Raw genomic sequence first — 23,697 nt, forward strand, 5'->3', positions numbered from 1 at the left:
GCTCCCAGGCATCCAGTCCCACTGCCTGCTGCTGTTTCACCCACAGCCAGCTGGGCATTAGAGCAGTTGGTAAGAAAATACCAGTGTGTAAACAGGGATGTGTTTTGTAAAAATGCACTGCTCCCAGCAGCTCTAATGAGAGCTCTGGTGAGGAGCAAAGGCACGGTTAGGTTGTATATTATATTGCTTTTCCAGTAATTAGATGTTAAGTCTGTTCTGCTAAGTGAAAATGATGAAATCTCCAGTCCTGAGTCAATTAATATTAGATAAAGGCCTCATTCTAATATTGCCATGAAAGGGACAGGGTAGTTCAGGAAGTCTCTGTCTGAGATTTCTGCAGGGCTTACAAAAAGGTTTAAAGGTTTAAAATACCCAAACCACTTAGAGAGCCTTGGAGTCAAAGTGTTTCCAAACAGAACTCAGGGAATAGTCTTTTATGAATGCATTACCCAAACGCAACTGACAGCCAGATCTTAAATGAGAGCAAATAACACTGTCCTGGGGCTGAATGGGCTGCATCATTCTTAAGAGTTGGATCTGATCTTCCTTACAATTTGTGGTAGTCTCACTAGATTTTGTTTCTGGGCTCCTCCAACCGACTGGACGTGACTATTTTCTGAATCTGGCAGTGGGAGTAGATTGAGTGCCAAAGCTCTGTGTTTATTTGCTGAAGCCTTTTTTCTTCTTTTTGCTACAGATATTGATGAATGCCAGTCCAATAATGGAGGCTGTGATCATTTCTGTAAAAACACTGTTGGCAGTTTTGATTGCAGCTGCAGAAAAGGATTTAAATTATTAACAGATGAGAAGTCCTGTCAAGGTATGTGCACTCGAGAGACAATGGTACAACAAAAGTAGGACAAATCAGCGTGGCTTGGACATCTACTACAATGATGAAGTGATAATGGACTCCAGAATAATTTCCATTCCTCAGTTTGGATTTTTTTTCTTCTGAAACAGCTGTTGAGTTAACACAGTTGGCTTGATGCTATTGTAGGAGATAACTTTAATGGCACAGTGAGCTATTATCTGGAAGGGACAGAGACAACATCATATTAAAAAGCTCTCTATGAGGTTAATGCTTCCGCCTGCCTTAATGATTTTAAAGTAATTTACAGGAAAATTAGGTAATGTCTCTCCCTTCATCTTTCTGACTGATTCACCATTGCAGTGAAACTATTTTTTCTTAATAGGATATTTAGCTGCCATGAGCTCATTATTAAAGAAAAAATATATAATGTGATCTATGAAATTATAGGTCTGTAGACTGACTGGAAACTCTGTTCCCTAAAATATCACAGAGCCTTTGCTTTTGAGGATGACATGGATTTCTCCTGTGAGACCTACAGAGCATATTTGCTTTGCTGTATAGTGGTTTGTACATATTGATTTAGCAATCCTATTTAAGCTGCTTGAATGCACAAAAAATGTGGTGATAAAAATGGTCTGTGGTTGTGGAAAAGCAACAGGATGAAACAATGTCAATTCAATCAGCCAAATGGTGAACTATGTGATTTCCTGGGAAACCAGCTGACATTAAAGGTGAATTTCAGAAATCAGAACTGACCAAGAGGAAATAATTTTCACCTGGGTTTTTTTGGTGCATTCTTATCCTTTATAAATAGGCGAAAAAGGACAACTATTTATATGGCAAAAACTTACTGTATAAATATTTAATTTGCAGGATTGTTTGGGGTTTTATTTTAATGGAATCTGTTTATGAATGTATCTTAAAGACTTGCATCTCCCTTTTGCCCTGTCACTTCTGTTGCTTTCCCTGGACTGTTTCAAAAGTGATATCAGGCTGTGTGCCAAAGCCCAAGGAAAAAGACTGATGAAAAGTGCTAGTGAAGTTGATGTGAGCTTTTTTTGTGTCTTGCAACATTCTTACCTGGCATACAAAATGTACTAGCATAGAAATTTTAGGTATTTTTGATGGCACAATGAATGTTCTTTCTCAGAGAACATTGTGATTTTCAGCAGGCTTAAATCAGGCACTGTATATCGAGCTTCATTTAGGGAGGAAAAAACAAAGGTAGCTTTTTCCCTCATATACTGCATTTCTATGTAGAGTAATCCTAGCAATATAAGAGTTTTGTCAGCAGTTTTCTTCTCTCATAGAAGAGAAATAATTTGATTTAAACATAATTGTAAAAACATAACAGTGGTTTTTGCACTTGCCAAGGAAAAGCTTGTTTGGCAAACTGAGCATTCTTTTAAATACTGTCATTTCATTATGTTACATTATGTGCTTTGAAAGAATCTGCACAGCCCTGCAGCTGCTGAACTCTGTTGGCTCCTCAGGGCTCCCTGGCCAGCCTGAGGGGTTCTGATGCCTCCCTTTAAACCTTGCAGACATTGACGAGTGCTCCTTCGAGCGTGCGTGCGACCACACGTGCATCAACCACCCCGGCACCTTCGAGTGCACTTGTAACAAGGGATATGCCCTGTATGGCTTCACACACTGTGGAGGTGAGTTACACACACACCACAGCCCCTGGGACACTGGGATGTTCCCACAGGCCTGCTCTGAGTCCCTGCAAGACACAAACTGATGCAGGCGCGGCCCACTGAGAAAATTTTACTCCTTGCTGTGATAAGGAGACACAGAAAAAGTAGAAACTGATCCTGCTTATTTCTGTCTTTGCTCAAGTGGTTTTGCCTTTACACCCTGCATGCAAAAGGGACCTGTAATTATTAGGACAAACTGATGGGTTTTGTGCTTGCATCTGAAGTCCATAATTCAAACCAAATTTTCACATGCAGAAGAGTCATTGACTTCAAGGAGAAGTCGGTGGAGTAGGACTTGAAGAACAGGAAGATCTGAATGACTCTGAAAATTACAGTTCTGCAGGTTGCTGTTGTGCACATGTCAGATCCTCATATGGTGTAGGTTGGAATTTAGCTGATGTAGTACCACTTTGCACTGGCCAAGATTAATACTCTTAAATTTTTATGTCTTTCCTACAAGAACAGTTCAAGGAAATAGAAAATTGTTCATAGAAGCTCAACGTGTGACAAATTCCCACAATTAATGTGAGGAAACATGAATAACTGGGACACTAAATGGAATCAAACTTGTTTTATATAAGCTTTAGGCAAGACCTTACTGACTCCAAAGTTTACTTAATTTTGAGTTATTCTGTTTATTTCTGAGGCAGAATGAGCACAGTTGGAGAGAACAATTCAGAAATCTCTGTGTGCCTGTCTATTCTACCCTCTGCCTTTAGAAATTCTGCAAATAAGATTACAGGGCTACAACATCACTGTGTTTTATCCTGATGAACCTGGGAACTTATCTGGATAAGGAATGACACTGTCATATGCTTTACTTAGTAAAATATGACTTCTGGTTAATTCCTCTGCATTAATTCAATTTCTTTTGGCTACCAGTGAGGAAAAGGAACTGTAATTTTGCTGTTGTCTGCTAATTGGCCTTTTCTTGTCATACCCCCATGCAGAAGATGTTAATTCTCATGCCACAGTAAGTTCCTCATTGACTGGCAATCACAGGCTGGTCAGAGCTGATATAGAATACTGAGAATACACCTTCTGACCTCTGTGGAAGAAGTTAGTAAGTGTTTGAGATAAGAGGTTGAAATCCTAAGAAGAGGTCAGTAAAAACCAAAGATCTGGACTGGTTTTGTGGTATTTTAGGCAGCAGTACCAGTTTAAGGTGTTGCCTTCTTTCTGCATTATTCCTCTGCTGCTCATTCCTACCCCTGCTGTCTCGGTTCTCTTAAAAGCATATTTTCCCCCCAAATCAGACAGGTTTGGTAATGAGTTTCACAGTGTTTTTTAACAAATTGTTACTTAGAGGTATCTAGTCTGGGGACAGGAGTGTCAAGAACTTACTAGCACTGAGATAAATGTCTGTGGAAGTAGGTACCCTCAGATGCACAAACTTTGGTGGAACTTTCAACAGGTTTCTTGATGGCAGCTTTCTGGGTTATGTACAATTGCCATAAAGCTATGGGAGAGAAGTGAAGCCTCTTCAGGGTGGATCTGAGCAGCAAAGACAGAGACCTTTGCATTTCCCTTTGTTGAAATTCATGAGATTCTTATTGACCCATTTCTCCAGGCAGTCAAGGTCCCTCTGAATAGTGGCACAACCATCTGGTGCATCAGCCACTCCTCCCAGTTTTGTCTCATCTGTGACCTTGCTGTGGGTGAACTCTTGTCCCACCATCCAGGTTTAATGAAGAGGATAAATAGTATTGGCCCCAGTGTTGACCCCTGGGATACAGCACTGCTGAGTGGTACATTCTGCATCAGCATGCAACTTTGCACCAGAGGCAGTGTGTTTTGTGCTGTCAGTAATTTCTCCTCCTGTTGGCATCTATTGGGTGGGACAAGGCTCCAAAACTGGATAACTGGCCAAAAGAGACAAGGGGGATGCAGTGGTGGTGTTTGCCCCCAGAGACAAAATGTTCCACAGCTGCAGATGTGTTCTACAGCTGCATCTCTCAGAGTGCTTCAGCATCAATTAGACTCTTTTCCCTTTTTTTTACCTGACTTACTGTGATTTCATGTAAAGGGTTCAGAAAATCTTTAGTAAATAAATGCTCTGAAAATAAGAATACAGAAATATGCTTATGTTCCTATATTTCCCTTCATACAAGCCAAACCTTGTGGCCACAAGAAAGGTACATTGCACATGTTACTAAGTGCATACAGGAGAAGGTGAAGTAAAGCTGGGGTCCACTGAGAAAAGCCCAGGATAAAAAGAGAAAAGCCAAGAACCTCCTTGAAAGCTGTAAATATAATTAAAACATGGAAGGGAGAATGTCAAATGGATTAAGGTTAATAGTTCATGTACTGCCATGGTTTGCTTATGAACAGCACTATCCAAAAAACTGGAGGATTGCTCAGTATGAATCCTGCTCACGTTCTCTGTCTTTATTTAAAATCAGAAATATTAATTAACCAGACACAGTGCAATACAGATTTCACTTGATCTGCTTTTCTTAGAGTTAATTTGTTATCATATTGCTGAGGCTGGATGTTGTTTAATTATGAACCACCAGTGTTTAGTCTGCTTTGACATTTATCAAAGGATTTCCATGAAGACAAACTGTTTCAAGGTGGGTGTCCAGGTAGCATTCCTGAAGTCTTTTCAAAACCCTCAAGAGCAGTATTTGTGTCCACATTTACCTAGTGGAAGTTAGAGTGCATAACTTTTAAAAGTATCTTTACCTTTCCTCTGTAGATATTAATGAATGTAGCATCAACAACGGTGGTTGCCAGCAGCTGTGTGTGAACACACCGGGAGATTATGAGTGCCTGTGTCACTCTAACTACAAGCTACACTGGAATAAAAAGGACTGTGTTGGTAAGGTGTCTAATAAGTACATTTCCACTCCTGATGTGTCTGACAGGCCATATGGTTACAGTCAAATTTGATGGTCTGTCCAGTTAAGTGGTGTGAGTCATTATTCCCAGTATTCTGCTTTAATTTTTAGCAAGGCATGATGGTAGTGATGTCGAAACTCATAAAAACAAACAGAAAACCAACCCCAAAAACAGGAGATACTTTGAGGGATTTTGATGCTTTCTCTCCTGTGCTTTTATCTAGCTCATTCTTCTATTTCCTTTTGCTCCTCTGCATGAGAAGGTTTGCTCACAATAAAGAAAATTACTTTTGTGGTGTGATCTTCCAGTAATTTTATTTGGCTTTAATTTTCTGTCTAAACAGCATATTAATTGCATGGCTGCTCTCAGGTACCAGCTACAAAAGCAGCTGCATGCTGATCTATTGGTAGGGTGAAGGTAGATGTTTTAATTCTGTGAGTGTTTGTTTTATCCTATTTAGAGACAAAAGGTCCCTTGTCTGATAATATGTCACCCAAGGTATTGCTGCACTGCATTAAGAGTGGTGGGAGTGATAGATGCTTTCTGAGCTGCTCTCCGGATGTCCAGGTATTCTCTGGTAAGTCAGAACTAACAAAACTGAGCACGGGATTCTGTTCAGAGAGTAAGGCTGGCCAACCTCCTAACTCTCAAGAAAGCCTCAGGAAAGCCCCAAGAAGCAGTCAATAAACAGAGATCTGTCCTCTTTCACTGCAGATAATAAAGGGCTGTATCCCTGACAATGTCCAGGAAAGCCCCTCTTTCCTTGTCTTTTATAACCACTCTACCCTCGGATTCCCTTCTCACAACAAGTTTCTTTTTGAAGCTGGGGAGAACAGGGAAGAATTCTCCGTGCTCCTTGGGCCATTCCTTAATTGGCCCTGAGAGGCACTGGTGAATGGGGCAAAGGCATTCCAGCCCTGCGTGGGGTCCCAGATTCTGCCCCCACAGCCCCTCCATCCCGCAGGACACGGCGTGGGGGCTCGCCTGCTGCTGATGGGACTGATGCTCCTTCTCTTCCTCAATCCTTTCAATGGCTTAGGAAGAGACAAGCTCTAGTGTGGAGTCTTTTATGAACAACATTGTGTGTCGATGCCAATCGACAACTTTAAAACATGTTTTATGCTACAGGAGTCCTCAGTGTGTGCACTGTGCCTGTCTTTACTGTCTGTCTGTCTGTTAGGAGCGCAAGATGCCTACACCCTCACCTGTGGCAGGTCCTCTCAGCTTAAGAAAAAGCAGCAAAATGCAAACGCTTCCAGCTGGCTGGGTAATCACCACATTTACTGTTACATAGTTTGACTGATGTATTTTCAGTGATAACTGTGAAACAAAGGTATTTCTGTTGACTTTTTTCCCCCTCTTATAATCTATCTCTTTTTTTTCTTCCTCTTCTTAGTGACTGTAGATTGCTGCAGAAAACTCCCGTTATGCTGCTTCATCAACATCATTCAAACTGAGACTTAAAAATCAAGAAAAAGATCAGTAGTGAAATAAACAGTTAGACCAGGAGTTACACCTCCTTTTAGTCATCCAAACCTGGACAGTGCTGGCAACAAATGTGTTTTGGTTGTGCTGTTGGACAACAAAGTTTAGAAAGCATTTACTGCCATAGGCATAAACTCCTTTCTGAAATGATTTGGAGTATCTCCTTTTATTTCAGCTCTCCCTTATTTGATTCATCCAATAGTAGATCTGGTCTTGGTCTCCTTTTCCTCCCTCTCTCTTTTTTTTTTTTCCTAATAAAATATACTACACTTCATTCTAATTCCGGTTGTGAACCAGCTTCACAGCAGGAGGGTTTTGACATCTCATTACCCTTTCTGTGATCATATCAACATATTTTTTGTTGTCATCATTACGGTGTCACATTAGGGTTATCTCTATTTTCCACTCCTTTTAAAAAAATAATGTGTTTCCTTGTTTCTTCCCGAAGATGCTCCAGCCATCAAGATAAGCATAACCTTTAAATTAAATGAAGGAAAATGTAGTTTGAAAAAGACTGAGATGTTTCAAGAAGGTCTGGAGCAGATGATACCAGGTATGAATATAAAAAGGCAGGTAAGCAGGTTAGAGCCATAGTTCAGGGGTTAAGTGCTTTCCAGATATGAAGTACAGCACAAGCAAAGCATAGAGGACTGAAGGCTTTCTGTTCTTCACTTTCTGTTCTACACTTCTTCCTGCTTGACCATGACTCTTGCAACAGTTATTTCAGATCCCAGGATTTCCTTGTGGCATCCTCACAGCCTTGCTAGGAAAGTCCCCCCCACCTTTTTTTTTGTTTGTAATATTGCTAATAAATTCTCCGTAAAATCAACCATTCTTTTTGTTAATTTGATTTTTCCTTCTCGTCCTCTTTTTATCTTTCTCTTCTTTCCTTTCTCACCTGCTCCTTACTGTCTGATGCCTCATTGAAGAATCTCCTGACCTTTAATGCTGATGCTATTGTCAAAGGGTTATTCCTCTTTTCTCTTGTCTTCCTTTCATACTTCAGCAGCCCCAGATGAATGCAGTGAGGTCAGCTCTTCCATCTGTTCCAAAGCAGAAAGAATAGCCTGGGAATTTACAAAGTCAGCAGAAAATGAGGAGGAGTACTTTAAAAAAAAAAGAAAAAAAGATGGGGCAAGGAGTCATTAAACAATATGATGAATCAGTGTGTCGGATTGTTTGTCCTTAGGAGAGTAACAGCAAGAAACTGCGCTGAATGCTCAGTGGCAAGTTATGTACTCCAGAACCAGAGCTTGTTCTGGGTGTTTCCTTGATCTAAACCTTATTTCCTCATTGAGGCCATGAGAATGGTCACGATTCTGTGTGAGGGTGCACCAGGTGAGAGACTGGTCAAACTGTTTTTTCACTGGCAAGTGGAGGTGAAGGTTTGCTCCTCTTTAACTCTCCATGATGACACGCGTGCTGAGCACCGGTCATTGTTCAATCACAGAGCTGGCCAAGCTTTTGCTTCCTTTGGTTTTGTTCATACAGAGAGACAAAATTCAGTAATGGAGAGCTTCCACTATGTAAACCTAACATGCAGCTCTGGCAAGAAAGTTCATGGAGCCCTCAGTAGACTGACAGCGACTAGAGAGATTTTTATCACTGCGGACTTTGAGCTTGAAACGAGCCGGAAGGAGGTGACAGGTTGGTTGGAAAATAATTCCAGGTGCGGTTTGAAGCTTCTTGCTGTTTGCTCCTTAATTTCTGTATTTTTCACTTCTGTCTGTATGCAAAATGATGATAAAAAGTATCTCCTGTTTTGAAAATTACTGCTTCAGAAAGAGTAATTGTGAGATGGGGATAGCTTCAAAGATCAAAGAGCTGCCCAGTGTATTTGTCCTTAAGGATTTCAGACTTGTTCCCTGAAGTTTTCCTCGGTGATTTGCATTGGTTGGTGTTTCGAATTGGGTGGGATTTTGTGCACGGTCGCTTACAGCAGCTTTCACCCCGATGCTTTCCAGACACGTGTGACGTGCGCTGTGCCCGGAAGAAGACGGAAAAGCGGTTCCGTAAAACCATCCGAACCTTACGGAAGACGGTCAGCAGGGACCAGTTCCGCATCCGCGTCTCTGGCACGGACCACGAGGTGGCCAGAAAGGCTCTCAAGCCACCGGAGCCACAGCAGTCCTGTGGTGTGGGACAGCAGCAGCCGGGTAACAGATGTGGTGAGTCAGGGAAGGAAGCGCCTCGTGTGCTTTGCTCAGGCCTGCTGAGCTCGGAGAGGTCATGGTTCGCTTGCCCAGGAGAGAGGAGGGCTGTGTGTGCAGAACTGGGGGGGGCTGTTAGTGCTGCTGAAATTCCCTCTGTGAATTTATTGTTGGCAGCTGAGGTGTTACAGAGTAGAACGAGGGCTCACTGCACTGCAGTGGATGTACAGCCTGCAATACGCTGGAAGGTGGAAATCCTGGAAATAACATCAGGCATCAATGGGCTTGACATCACCAGCCTTTCTTTTAAGACTATATTCAATATTCAGGGTAATGCTGTGCTCCTGAGTTTATGCACATCTCACCTCTCCCAAGGAAAAGGCTGCTCAGAATTTCATAGTCATATCCACTTCGCTGACTAAGCTCAGAGTTCCAGAGGATCTTCATGACACAGTTATAAATTCATGGAGAGTTTATAGGCCATCACTGAGAAAAGTCTTAATTATCATGGCATTGGAGGGCACCACCATAATGCAGTCCATAGTAAATGCTTCCAAAGCACAAAAGTTAAGGAGAGGGGTCAGATGTTACATCTTAACAGAGGCCTAACAACCATGACGGCTAATTCAGGCTGCATGGGGTAGGCAGCATGTAGGTGGATTGTGAATCAGCAAGCCTTTAAAATGCTTGTCACATTGAATTAGTATGTCTTCCAGCAGCAGCATTTGGCCTAAGAATAGATTTTCCAATCCAGTTTTGCCAACTCTAGAAAAACTTGGATTTGTAGAACGGATAAATCATTTAAAACATCTGTGCAAACAAGCAGGGAATTACACAGGAAATCTCAGAAAAAGCTGTAAGAGTTCTTCTTTTTTTTTCTTGGAAGATTGCAATAAATACGAAAAATTTTGGAAAGTTCACCAAGATGAGTTTACAAGGATATTTTCAAGCTATTTTGCTGGATGCTAAAGAAGGCTCTGAAAAAAATCTGTCAGTCCAATTGTACAGAACACAGTACGACTGAAGATATTTGTGATTTCATCTCGAAAAAATAGCTATGAGTAAGCTAAAAATGTTGCAGGTGGAGAAGGCAATGTGAATTACAATTAGAAATTGAAACAGCAGAGAAACACAATTTTTTTTTTAGGTGGCTGCAGAACCAGTTTAACGTTGCAGCACAAAGAGAAGCATACCTGGCATTTTTGCGCTAGTTCAGAGAGGAAGGGGTATTTTGGGCAATGCCTGCCTGGAAATCTCTTTGGTGTGGTGAGCACAAACAGCCTGTCCATGATTAAAACAGAGTCACTGAGCATATTAAGACAAAGGTTTTAAAGAAAAATTTGTGGAAGTCAGGCCTCTTCTGTTGCTGGATTTGTGCACAGTTTGTTCCGGACATCCTAAGAGATGACTGTTAACTGTGATCAGTGGAATGATCCTGTGTGTGTCTCATGGCTTATGGTTTGATTTTCTCGTGCCTAACAAGGTGCAATCACTAAATGAACCTTCCTTTCTTCAGCTGAATTATGCAGACCATACCCTTATGTAGATTTGCTGTGATCAAACAGGAGGTGGAACTCGCACCACACTCTTGCACTTACACGGATGTTAAGGTCTCTCTCCTTGCACTTGTTCCTCGCTTATTTTCATTAAATGTGCAGAGAATTAACATCTTTGAAACCTCCCTACATCACTTGTCAGGCTGCTGGGAGCTGGGCAGACAGCTCACTATTGCTGAGAGGACATAAAAGTACACACAGAGGCAGCGTTGTTACGAACGCCTCATTTCCTTAGAAAAAGCTGATTGTCCCAGGGTGAATGGTTAAGGTAAGACTGGGGGCTGGTGCTGCTGCTTGGACTGACAATCAGAAGGAGCTAAGAAACAGGCTGGGGAGAGAATAGAGTGGGAATAGTGTGAAGAAAGGCAAGAAGCTAGTTCAGGGATCTGTGTGGGAGAGGGTGTTTTTGTTTTTGTTCCTTTGTTTTGATCTGATTGTTTTGCAGAGCTGCTTGGGAACTTCTGGATGGGATTGGGATCTGCTTACCTAGACATGCCAGTGGTTCTGGGGAGAAAGTGGCTCCACAGCAAGAGATACTGGTCAGCAGATGGATTCAGGTGGTGGATGTGGCATTTGAACAGCAAAGAGATTTTGCTCAGTCTGGCCAGAGGAGTAGGAAGCAGTGAGGGAACAAGACAAGTCAAAGGGACTTACAAGTCTTCTTTGATGCAGTTACTGAGTGAAATGCAGGTTTTAGTTCATTGCTTTCAAATACTTGGGATATGGCTAGGTTAGATACAGTTTTGTTTATTCAGAAAGTCTTGTGCTGGTCCTCTTCCTGTGGTAGAATTCTCCTGGTACAGCACTGTCTGAAACATTATTTATATTTAAGCAGTGTCAGAGGGAAGATCCAGCTCCTGCTCTGACAGCTTTTGAGCTGGGTAACTGGCCTGCAATTGCAGCAGTAAGATAAATTTCATTTGGTTTCACACTTCTGGTGAGATAGTTTCATCCCTGATTTTCCTGTCTTAACTCCTACGGTCTTGAGTGGGGCACAGTGCAGAAGAGAAGCTTTAGAAAGGCACCAGGAACAAATTACATGTGGTTTCCAGGGTATTCTATCATTATTAATATGTTGGAAGGCACTTGTGTGCCTGCTGTTCTTTAAAACAGCTGTTGGTGGTAAAAGGGAATTCACTGCTAATTCCAAGGGATAGTGTGGTTTATTTCAACTTTGCTGTTTATTGTACAGTTCTGTTTGGGATTTTCTGATGCTTTAGAGGCTCAAATGTTGCATTTTTCTACCTTGTTAAGTGTGAGTTCTGTAGCTATGATGAGCCCTTTCAGCACTGGCTCATGTTGGTTAATCCCACAAAGTCCTGACTTTGGCTTCCAAGGAGCAAACAGTGATAGGTCCAGAATCATGGATATCACATGAAATGCAGATAGCAAAATGGAACTTTCATCAGCCTTCCCAGAGAACTGGATTCTCTTAGCAGAAGTATGATTTTTCTGCATTGAAGTAGCTCTTAAGGTAACAAACATCCATTTTGGAATGTCGGTGCATCAAGACTGTGTGTGAACCCTCTGAGCATGCTGGAAATGCTGCATGCTTCCTTGAGAGGAGATTTGTCTTGGGGAGAATGCAGTTTCACTCACTAGCCTGGCTACAAGTGTTCCTTCTCCAGTATGGGCTTGACTTCAGAGAGATTAAACAGCCAAAGACCAACTGCTTAAATACTACCCATTTCTTTTCAGAAAGTGATTTACCAGAAACCTCTGTATTGAAAGAAAATAAGTTCAAACAACAAGCCATTTAGCTGCTCTTTCGCTGCTTAAAACTCTGTCATACCTTGATCACATCCCATGGCATTGAAAGTACACCTTGCCTGTTCCATTTGTTGTTGGTTTTTTGGGTTTTTTGTTTTTTTTGGAGGTTCTTTTTTTTTGTTATTGTTGTTTTGGGTTTTGTTTTTTGTTTTTTTTTTTTTTGTGTTGGACACCCCAATACTTTCAGAGGTGGAAGGAGGCACTGAGAATTACCATTTCCTGAAATGACTGCAAAAAAGGATATGACAGCATGTCCCTGCTCCACAGTAGTTGTAAGTGGGTTCCCCCAAAGGGCTGTCACTTCAGAGAGCAGCAGGCATGAGCCACACTGGCACAGGCGCTGCTCTGACGTGATGAGCAGCTTCATCTTGTGTGGGAGGTGTCAGTTGTTGCATTTTGTTGCTCAGCATTCAGCAGCTTCGTCCCCTCAGCTGAGAGGATGCAAGTAAGATAATAATATTTCATCCCAAATGATGAACCATGTCTCAAAGGTTTGTATGTGGTATGATGATGGCATCATAAAAGTATGAGAGAAGTATCTAAAAGGAAAAGCAAAATGCTGCCTGCCTTTGCAGTTGTTATAATTAATAGTTGTGTTGCACAACTGTTGTTTTTTTGTTTTTTTACAATTTTGTGAAAATCCAAGAAGAATAAATAAATTATCAAATGGGGGAAAAGGGTGCTATTTTTCCTGCTAACCTGCTTGCCCTGAAAATCATAGATTCAAGACATAAATCCTTAGAAATCGTAACCATCTCATGTGACCTAAATGTGTGACCCGCTAAAACACAATAACTTAAAGGATGCCGCTTCAGAATCAATTTGCATCACTTGTTGGTGATTTTCCTTATAAAGTCAAGGCATCATTCTTAAGAAAATGGTGAATTGGTGGATCATGACCTCCTTTATGAGGTTCACCTTCTCAGCCCCTGAGATACTACAGCGTTTGTCTATAGGAGCAAATGCTCAAAGGCTAATGTGTTGAAAAGAGGGGAAGAGCCTTTAAATGTCTTTGTAACTGTTAATCCTGGTTCCCCGTGGGCCCCTCTCTTCCCCCCACCCCCCTTTTCTTCTTGTTTTTGCATCAGAAAAGCTTTCACTTTTTTTTCCCCTTTAAAACAGCTGCATGAGACTCAAGACCAGGTTTTTAATGGGTTTTGAAGATAAACAAAGACAGTGGCTGCAGAAATGAAGTCTGCTAGAGGCAATTGGTTCTTTTGTTCATTTGGAGAAAAACAATCAATTTCTGAAAAAAAAGAGCAAAGCCAGCCAGTGGAATTGTGATTTAATGTCATTATTTGCAAATCTTCAGATATCTGGGTATTTCCCACATGTCAGGTGGGAACATGCAGTTTCTAGTTTTGAAAAATGAAGCTCATAAACTTCTGTACTTGTTTTCTTTAAGCACATATCTGGAAAAGTTTAACTTTGTGGAGGTGTTTCTTGTGGAATTTTGGCTTTTGTTAATTTTGTTGGGCTTTTTTTTAAGAGAAGGTTCATCCTAATTTTCTGCACAGATCTGTGGGACGATTTCTGTCTTGAAATAATGCCTCTATTATTAATGTTACTATAATTAAATCTAATACTGAGTCTATTTGTTATGCTAAATTGGGCCCCTGTGAATGCTGTGAGCTTCTAAACAGGCTTTCCTCACTACCCCAGCTCTGTGCTCCAGTGGGGCTGTATGATTGGCCTGTTTGAAACATTTCTAGGTGGAAGATGAGGAGGAACTGGGAGCAGTTTACAGGGAATGTGTTTATGGATTGTACCACTGTGAAAATCTTGATTTTATGTAGTCATGTGAAGAAATTGATATATTTGTGAGTTTGAGACATTAAAACTTGGACGTGGCATATAGTAATTTTAATATTTGCATTATTTGTTAGACTGTAAATGGCAAAATCTGTATGTGGGTGTACTGACCTCTTTTCTCAAATGCACGTAGGATCAATCAAAGCCTGAAATGTTTGGTGTATCTCAGAAGTCAGAGCTTTTTTTTCAGCTGGTTTTGAGCACCCTGTTGCAGTGGTGGTAGCTAGATAGCCTTTTTTCTTTCTGTTGTTGCTACCTCTTAGGAAAATCAGAAGGAAATACTTGACTCAAATGGTTCAGATTTAATGGAAAAGTTTTCCTTTGGCCCAGATTGAGGATCTTAGTGATGTCTGAGGAGGTTTTTTTTTAAGTTTACTTCCTGAATGCAAATTTTCAAGAATTAGCGCTTTGCTAAATAACCCAGGAAGATTTGGATTAACTCAGATGTATTCCACAGGGAGCGCCACAATTTTCACATGTGGTTTCAAGCCAAGTAAGATGCAGATGGTAAAGCTGTCAAGAGAGATCTGATGGGATGAGTTCTCAAATGCAACATTTCCACATAAGTAGTGGGGTTTATTCCTGCCTGGAGCAGGCTTCCTTTGAGCTCTGATTGATGTCCTACTGTTCTGCTGGACTCTGAGCAAGTTTAGGAAACCTGAAGTACAGTTTTAAGACTGAATTTGTAGCCTCAGTGTTTCTGTGCAAAACACAGAATACACCCTTTCTCCCAAATACAAAAAAAAAACCCAAACCCAAACTTGACATGTGATTAAATGAATGGAAAAAGACAAGCTAAGGGGAGACAGCAGGGAGCAGATATTTTCTAGCAAGGCCACTCAGAGCATTGATTTCCCCCAGAGCCACACCGTTGTATGAGGGAAGGAGATTTGCTCAGATCTTTCCATTTCTTCTAGGTTTCTGAAGTCAGTAGGCACTTCTCAGAATCACCTTTCCTAACCCTGAATTGTCTTTCCTTGTCATGGAATTGTAAATAGTGCTCTTTCCTTACCTTATTAGGAGTGCTGCAATGAAAGCCTGAATTCATTCATGTTTGTGGAAGTGCACAAATTGTACAGAGATGAGTGTTCCCTAGGAATGTTTATAAAATAGAGAAAGGCTTGAAAAGCGTGGGAGCAAATGAATGTGTGTCCTTATGAGGGCAGAAGTGATGTGTGGTGGAAAAAGTTAGAAGCAGGAGCTAAGACTTCCTCACAAGCTTTCATTGATAAGCTACAGAGCATTGCTTAACCTGCTGCATTTTATTTTTAAGCTGAGGAGGAACACTCTCAACTATTCCTCTCAGTGTATCAGCCATAAACAAAACTCTTCATCATTGATCATGACCGGTAGTTAATGCCCTGCTTGTTGTTAGTCATATATCCTGAAATGAAGCCAAGGCCAATTTAACTTCCTAACAAAACAGCTATTCACTGAGTGATTTATTGGAGCTATAAACTAAAACTAACAGTTTATTATCGTAACAGATCTTAAAAGGACAGAATTTTTCAGCGCAGCTGAACAACTGCAACAGTGTTTTGTGCCTTTCCAGAGCAGGGTAATTATTAAATGCTGGCACTGAAGCCAGTTCTTTTGTGAAAAGTTTGAAAACCAGAACTTTTCAAAGATACTCATGAATATTGCTGGGCTTGCTAGATAATACTGAGGTGTGTAAGTAAAATCAGTCAGACCAGGCTAGTGCTGTCTGTGCACCATACAGAACACAGCAGTCTGGTGCACACACAATCATTACCTAAAGTCCAGTATCAGAGGAATGGCAAGGATATTTCTGCTTTAAAAGTCTTTGAGGCATAATGTTTAGTCCACTGAATTTGCACAATTACTTGTTGCACTTGAAGTTTTCACACAGTCCAGTAATGCTAATGGTCATGAAATATGACTATTCAATAATATTAAGATTAAAGTACTTACAGAAATCTGGAAGTATATTTTTGGCATCTTAGGTTGAATACTAAATGATTTAATCTGGGAGGAGTTCAAGTGCTCTCTAGGTAGAATGAGGAGATAATCACTACATAATTGCACTGTACAGATGAGCAGAGAGCACTGGACAGGCTGAGTGTCCAGTGTGGCCTTGCAACAAGGCGTGAAATCCATTCCAGCTCCCAGAAGAGCTCACTGGCACCGAGGGCTATCAATGTCTGCTTTACAGTGCACATGGGAGGTGTAAAGCTGTAGCTGTTGCCAGCATTCATTTCTGGAAGCCTGGTTCCAGCTGCCCCAGGAAAGGAGAGTAGTTTCACCGTGGGGCCGTGGGTCCTGCGCAGGCTCACTAACACACCATCATCTGTAATGTGTGTGCTCTTCCTCTCCTAGATCAGTGCTCCCCTGGTGAATATTCTCCTGATGGCTTCAAGCCCTGCCTGCCGTGTCCCCTTGGAACATACCAGCCTGAGGCTGGGAGAGTGTCCTGCTTTCCCTGTGGAGGAGGTCTAACAACAAGGCACAGTGGAGCATCCTTGTTCCAGGACTGCGAGACCAAAGGTGAGGCCAAGATTTATCTGATGAACTGCGTTGATCCAAAAGGCAAAAGGAAATGCTGCTGCTCAAGTGGGGCATTCAGAGAAGGTTCTTTCTCCTTCTGATGGTCAGTTCTTCCAGGAGTCTCATAGCTGGTTGTTCTGGCCTGGCTGCAAGGACATTCAGTAAAGCCTCTGTTCTTTCTAAAATTGATTCCCCAAAAACATGGGTAAAAGAAAATTACTTTTATAAATCACTGGAGGACAAAGTCTCTAACAGAAAATCCACTGCTGCAGAGGAGAAATAAGGGATAGAAATAAGGTCTTGATGCAAACATTTGGTAATGGTTTGGATTAAGAGATCTCTCTTGTTTCAGTTAAGATATGTTTATTGAGAATTACAACATATTATAAGAATTTAGCAGTATCATTGAAGAATTAATATTACTGGTACTAGTGTGATATCTAATAGTTTCCTTCAGTGTAGAATCACTGAACCCACAAATACTGTTTATTCATACTTAATTTTGAGAAATTGAAGTACTAAAAAATGTCATTAAAACTCTGGATCAAGATAAGAGGAGCTGATTTCAGCTTTATTTAACATAAACAAAACCAAGTCTATAAATGAGGTTTAGTTTTCAAACTGGAGTGGAGATTAAAGAAATTCTTTCTATTAACTGGAATGAAGAGCTCAGGAATTTGCATGTGGAAGAGGCCACATGAGACGTGGAATCACAGATGAAATAACTATTTGGAGCTTATCTGAAGCATTTGGATTGGGGCAGCATGTAGGGAAGGACTCCTGGCTGAGCTAACTTCCAAAACTCAGCAAGAATTATTTGGGAGTAAGCAGAGCTGAAAAGGAAAAGAAAAAAAAAGGGACTGTGCAGCACAGAAAACTACATTTGATAGTAGATCTTTTCAACTTGCACAAAATAACCTGATAAACTGAAATAGTTTTGTTACCTCATAGTTTATTAATATGGTTTTATTGCTGCTTTCACACAGAACCACTCTATGGTGTTGCATTCAGGAATTTTGAACAAAATGACCGGATGAACTGAAATTTGCTTAACTACCTTTTTTTGTTAACCACACAATTTACTACTATGGCATTTCAGTTTCTGAAATTACACTAGGTCTTACACAAATGTATAAAGCACATTCTAGTAAGCTACTGCCACTTTTTAAACCATGATTATTTATTTACTGTCCAGTTCAGTGTTCTCCTGGCCATTTTTACAACACCACAACTCACCGATGCATTCGCTGTGCGACTGGGACATACCAGCCTGAGTTTGGACAAAATTACTGCATTTCCTGCCCTGGAAACACCACTACCGATTTTGATGGGTCAACAAACATAACACAGTGCAAAAGTAAGTACAGCAAGATGGTTTTGATGCTCTCTTACAAATAAAAAGACTGGGTCATTAATCGTCCCTAAGGGCAAAACTTAGCTTTGCTCCAGGCAGCTGGAGGGATGGCAGAGGTTACTCCTCTTGCTGTCTGTGTCTCACCCCACATGGCTCACTGGGGTCTGTGAGAGACCATTTCTGCAGAGTCCTTCCAATCATCCTTGTCAAGGTTAAGTGACAACTGTGTTTTACCATTTGGTGCTGGGTTGCTCAGGGTCTTGCTATTAAATCTTTTCTCTTGGCATAGCAGAGTTTGTGTCCTCAGCACCCTGTTTGCTCCCTCCTATTAAGAGAAATGGAAACTGGCTCACAAAACTTAATAGCTCTAGTAACCATTTCTTCTTAATAACAGACTTTGTAAGAGGCAGTTACAAAGGGAGCCACTGTTCTGGATTCACGGTAGCTGTGGTGTGGGAAGCTGAGGGTAAATTAAAGAGGGAGAATGGGGAGGGCAGAGAGGTGACTGCTCAGAACCACCTCTGGAGTCCCTACATACACACAGACACATGTAAACACACCTACACAGAAATGTGAGAGGCTGGCCAAGAGAACTGTACCTGCAGCAGATGCAAAAAGGAAAATGTGTGTCTGTCACATGTCACCCATGTGCAGCTGATGGTGACTGCAGGAGAGCTGTAGGGTGACATCTCTTTGCCTTGTCCTGCATGCTATGTTCCTTTTCCAGACAGGCAGTGTGGAGGGGAACTGGGAGATTACACTGGATATATTGAATCACCCAACTATCCTGGGGACTACCCTGCAAACACTGAGTGCACTTGGAATATCAACCCACCGCCCAAGCGCCGCATCCTGATCGTGGTTCCAGAAATATTCCTGCCCATAGAAGACGAGTGTGGAGACTACCTGGTGATGAGAAAAAGCTGTGAGTCTGAAACACTCACTGAGGCATATCTCAGTGGGCAACACAGGGTTCTCACAGGCACTGCTGTTTGCAGAAACTGAATGTAGCCTGCCTGGCCTCTGCTTAAGAGCAGAAATGTCTTTAAATGCAAGTGGTGAAGTCCTATTCAGCAGTGCTGCCCCATAATTTTTGGTGAAACAAGGGTACAAGGCTGTGATGTGGCAGTGAACTGAGAGAAATATTGTTAAGGAGGGGTAGGTGGTTCAAGCTAACCAGTCTTAATGCTTTATGCTAAGCAGTTCTAGCCCGGGTTAGGAAAGAGGAAATGCTTGCTAATCCTTACAGGTGCCTGATGTGTAGATAAACAACCTCAGTTTCTAGTATAGGCACGTCCTTCAAACAGTGTACTGTTATTTCAGGAAAAAGGAAAATATTCTCTCACCAAGAAGTCCCTCATTGATGGGCTGCCATCCATGATGGCCTGCCACATTTTGAGGAGTTTTCTTAATGCCAGCAAGCATTTTTCTCATGGCAGTTCAACCTATATTCTAACAGCTCTTTAATATGAAGCATTGTCACACAAGTGTCTGTTGTGTGTTTGCTTTGAAAGCTTCCTCCAACTCGGTGACCACATATGAGACCTGCCAGACCTACGAGCGCCCCATAGCTTTCACTTCAAGGTCTAAGAAACTGTGGATCCAGTTCAAGTCGAATGAAGGGAACAGTGCCAAAGGATTCCAAGTTCCTTATGTAACCTATGATGGTAAGTTGGTGTGAGCAGCTGGGCTGATGTGGGCTAGTGCAGCTGCAGCAGTGCAGAGCTCCTCTCCCTAAGCAGCAGGGCAGCCCAGCGCTCCCTGCAGTGACAGTAGGAGCTACTTCCAGTAGCTGCCTCATTTAAACCTTAAGGAATTCTGCAGTGCGCTGCAGTCTTCTTAGTGCCACCTTGTCTTCCAAACAAAAAGCTGGGGTTCTGGGCTCTGGCCTGAAAATTACAGACCTCAGAGATAGAATCTAAGTTTTATGCACTTCTGTGCCTTTCCATTTTCTTCAGGTGGCCCCAGTTAGGAATTAGGCAGAGCCCAAGTACCTGTGTTTTATTGTGTTCCTGCTACCATTTGTGACCTGGAATCAGAAAGCAAAATATCTATATTGAAAAGAAGCTTGAGGGGAAAGATTTTCACCTCACCTGTCAGAATCACGAGGTGTGAAACTGGGGCTGAGCATTAGCACTTCAGCATAAGTGAAGTGATATTGTATGTTCTATTCACACTGAATTAATTGGGAAGGAGTCATCCCTGCTGGGGTCTGCAGAGTTTCACTACTGGTGGATAAATAATTTCTCAGGGGAGACCTCTCCTTTTGAAGAATTTTAGGTTATGATTGACTGGGGGGGGTTTGCTTTTAAGAAAGCATCCTCTTACATAATCTTTTTATTCCTTCTTCCTGTAGAAAGAAGTCAATAACAGGTTGTGGGTGTGTATAGATGGGTTCCCGCAGTTCACTTGGTTTGAAGCAGGTTACTTGGTTACAGTGTGCACTCCAATCTTGGGTGCTTTATTATTTCCTCTGCTTTTGACAGATTGATGCTGAGAAGCTCAGCAGAGTACACTGTTCTCATAATAAAAAGAAAAGTGTTTGGAATATTTTCTGACTGCTAATATGAGGGCCAAGTACTACTGGTTCTCCTGAGGGCAGAGCTTCTGTGTGTAACCATGGGAGGCATTGAGTATGCAAGTGAAGTGAACCTGCAAATTACTCTCTTGTGCATTCCCCACAGAGGATTACCAAGAACTAATAGAAGACATTGTTCGGGATGGCAGACTTTATGCATCTGAAAATCATCAAGAAATACTTAAGGTACATTCTTTCCACTAAACATGTTGGTTTTGACTGGAAATTGTATTATTTGGAGTGAGTGAGTTTGCTTCCTGCTCTGCAGCAGGTCTGCTCCTTGGTGCACCAGATATGTGCTGCTTCAGGGAAATGGGGTGAATCAGCAGATCCTGATTGTGCAGAGCAGTGGATAGGGGACCCTCTGCTCAGAGGGACTGAAGGTGGATCAGAACTACCAGGGAAATTAATTTATTGGGAAAGCACTTGGTGCTGCTCCTTGTAGCCTGTAGATTAGCAAAGGCTTTCCCTCCCTGGGTGAAATAAATCTCTTTGTGGATTTCTATGACCTTGGTTAGGGGACTTCCATAGGCAAGTTGAGTGCATGCCTTTGTTTTGCTGGATATCAGCTCAAGTGCGTGTTTGTTTTGTGGTTTGTTTGCTGTTCTTGGATGTATGAGGAGGGAAGAAATTCTGGAGCTGCTAATGTGGAACAGCAGTGACTTCCCAGGAGCCTGAAAGTCAGCCTTGCTCTGCTACATTTCCGAGCCCCCAAAGACTTGAAAAGTAAAATGCCCATGATATTTGTTGAGTTAGACAGGCATTAAACTTTGGTAATACTTACCATAACTCTGTGGAACTACTATAAAACCTGCTTCCCTTTTCCCAGGACAAGAAGCTGATAAAAGCATTGTTTGACGTGTTGGCGCATCCACAGAACTACTTCAAGTACACAGCCCAAGAGTCAAGAGAGATGTTCCCGAGATCCTTCATTCGGCTGCTGCGCTCCAAAGTTTCCAGATTTTTGAGGCCTTACAAATAGTTGGCACTGTACTTAAAAGCTAAACCAGCCCTGGGCATGCACAGAGGGGCTGTGGTAGGTGGGGCTGCTCTCTGTGTTTTACACACTGGCAGAGACACTCCAGGGAAGCTCGCCAGCTCCGTTCTTGGCAGTTTGGTTTTCTCAGCTAATATAAATATTTTGGTGAACAGAATTTTGATTCTTTTCCAGATAATACCTTTTGGGTACCAAAGGATACTTCACGGGTCCCTGAATTGGAGACTGCCCATGACTTCTGTAACTGAATGGTGCCAAGCAGAAGTTTGCAGAGCTCTGCCCTGTTGCTTCATCAGCACCTCTAAAAGCTAATGAGGACAGATGGGCTAAGTAGTGTGGTTTGGGATGAACCCTGGGCTGCCATTAATGCATGTTACCTCAACAAAGCTGGGTTCATGTTTGGTCTCGCTGAAAGTGAGAACAGGATTGATGTCTCTCTTAACATTTGCTATGCAGGAAATTCAGAGCTAAGGTTGACATAGTTTTAATTCAAACCAGTGAGTCCAAGAACTGCACAAGGTGCAGCTTTTCTCTGAGCTACACATGGCATGAAGCAAAGGTATGAGCATGAGTATCAGCTTGAGTATTCAGAGTCTGGCTCACACAGTGTCCATGCCAGTGACTATTGGCTTACATGGAGTGATACCAGAATAAACTGTGGGCACCACAGCAATGGAAAACAGGCCCTGACCCACTGGACATTTCCATTCTGGATGGTCTGCAACTGTTAGATCAGATTCTTTCCTAAATCCCAATGTTGTCCCTGCACATAGGCCTGGGACAGCAAAAGGCATCTTCCAAGTTTTGTAAAATTCTGTCCTCTTAGCACCTGCAGGTGAACACAGATCCCCACTTCAAATTCAGGCTTTGCATAGATGATACTCTTGGTACGACACTGTTTAAAGCTGACTATGGTTCTTGTATGAGCCTCAGTTGTGTTATATTCTCTACCTTTTCTGAGCACCTTGCAATGGCCTTGTTGAGCAGAGAAGAGCTGCTTTCCCTGGCTGGCTAGAGAGAAGGAGAGGTGTAATGATTCAGCCAGACTGGCCACAAAAGTTGTCTATGGCAAATTGTTCCTCAGGATTCTCAGTCTCTGTGTCCTTCTCCTCAGGCTGTGTTTCTTATTGGAGACAAGGCTGTTCTGAGAGGGTCTCTAGGGAAGTCTGTGTTGATCAAAATGTTGTCTCAGTGCTATTCTGTCCACACCTACATCTCCTCTGGCCACTCAATCCATTTTCTCAGAGTGATGTACCTTGAGGACCTTCTCCCTTGAAGGGAGATAGCCACAGTCCCGTCCATTTGCAAATGGAGTTATGACTTCTGTCTTTTGATCACTGGCCATGCCAAGGGGTGCAGTGGGCACCAAACTCCCTCTCTGTGCCATCTTAGGAACGGTACTTACATTTCACAGGGTAGCCAGGACAAACGCTCCCTTTCCCACGGTTTGCAGTCAGACCTGCTGAGTTTCATTGCATTGGCATGTGGTATTTAACTGCTGTATGTGAATAACACCACAAGCACAGTGTGACAGAGGAAACCCTCACCAAGAGCTGGGCTCTGAATCTCCTCCCTGCACTCTTGGGAGCAAGTGGGTGCTCCTGACTCAGCCTTGCTGAGCTGCTGGGCCACGGTGCATGTGGGACAAGGACACATCTTGGCCATGGTGTGATGGGGAGGGATGAGGCTTTGGGCACAGCTGGGGAGCGGAGCCTCTCAGGATGGGGCCGTGGGGTGCTGTGCCCTCTTGCTGCTGGGGAGGAGCTGCCATGGCCTGGCCAGAGGTGGGAAATGGTTTGTACTGCTGCCAGGAGAGTGAGCTGTGTCTCCCAGCGGCACCGGGGCTCCAGCAGCGCTGGGGGATGGCTGTGACAGGGCGGGGAGCCCACAGCAGGAACAGGGCTTCAGGAGCAGGAACAGGGCTACAGGAGCAGGGCTTCAGGAGCAGGAACAGAGCTGCAGCAGCAGGAACAGGGCTGCAGAAACAGGAGCAGGCCTGCAGCAGCAGGAGCAGGGCCAGCAGGCCTGCAGGAGCAGGGCTTCAGGAACAGGAGCAGGGCTTCAGGAGCAGGAGCAGGCCTGCAGTAGCAGGAGCAGGGCTTCAGGAGCAGGAACAGAGCTGCAGGAGCAGGGCCAGC

The 23,697-nt window shown here is 42.6% G+C and overlaps 1 protein-coding gene across 1 annotated transcript in view; it reads left to right on the top strand.

Moving 5' to 3' along the window:
• Window positions 1-21,544, top strand: part of SCUBE2 (signal peptide, CUB domain and EGF like domain containing 2) — a 36,410-nt gene extending 14,866 nt beyond the window's left edge. Inside the window, exons 10-23 of the mRNA XM_058845262.1 lie at window positions 698-820; window positions 2,356-2,472; window positions 5,210-5,332; window positions 5,813-5,929; window positions 6,533-6,619; window positions 7,286-7,390; window positions 8,329-8,484; window positions 8,802-9,005; window positions 16,463-16,630; window positions 17,826-17,987; window positions 18,712-18,909; window positions 19,499-19,651; window positions 20,669-20,748; window positions 21,392-21,544. Of these exons, the coding sequence (XP_058701245.1) occupies window positions 698-820; window positions 2,356-2,472; window positions 5,210-5,332; window positions 5,813-5,929; window positions 6,533-6,619; window positions 7,286-7,390; window positions 8,329-8,484; window positions 8,802-9,005; window positions 16,463-16,630; window positions 17,826-17,987; window positions 18,712-18,909; window positions 19,499-19,651; window positions 20,669-20,748; window positions 21,392-21,544 (1,946 nt within the window). The remainder of the gene's footprint in view (window positions 1-697; window positions 821-2,355; window positions 2,473-5,209; window positions 5,333-5,812; window positions 5,930-6,532; window positions 6,620-7,285; window positions 7,391-8,328; window positions 8,485-8,801; window positions 9,006-16,462; window positions 16,631-17,825; window positions 17,988-18,711; window positions 18,910-19,498; window positions 19,652-20,668; window positions 20,749-21,391) is intronic.
• Window positions 21,545-23,697: the final 2,153 nt, after the last annotated feature.

The sequence above is a fragment of the Poecile atricapillus genome, chromosome 1 (assembly GCF_030490865.1).
Source record: "Poecile atricapillus isolate bPoeAtr1 chromosome 1, bPoeAtr1.hap1, whole genome shotgun sequence".
Classification (NCBI taxonomy): Eukaryota; Metazoa; Chordata; class Aves; order Passeriformes; family Paridae; genus Poecile; species Poecile atricapillus.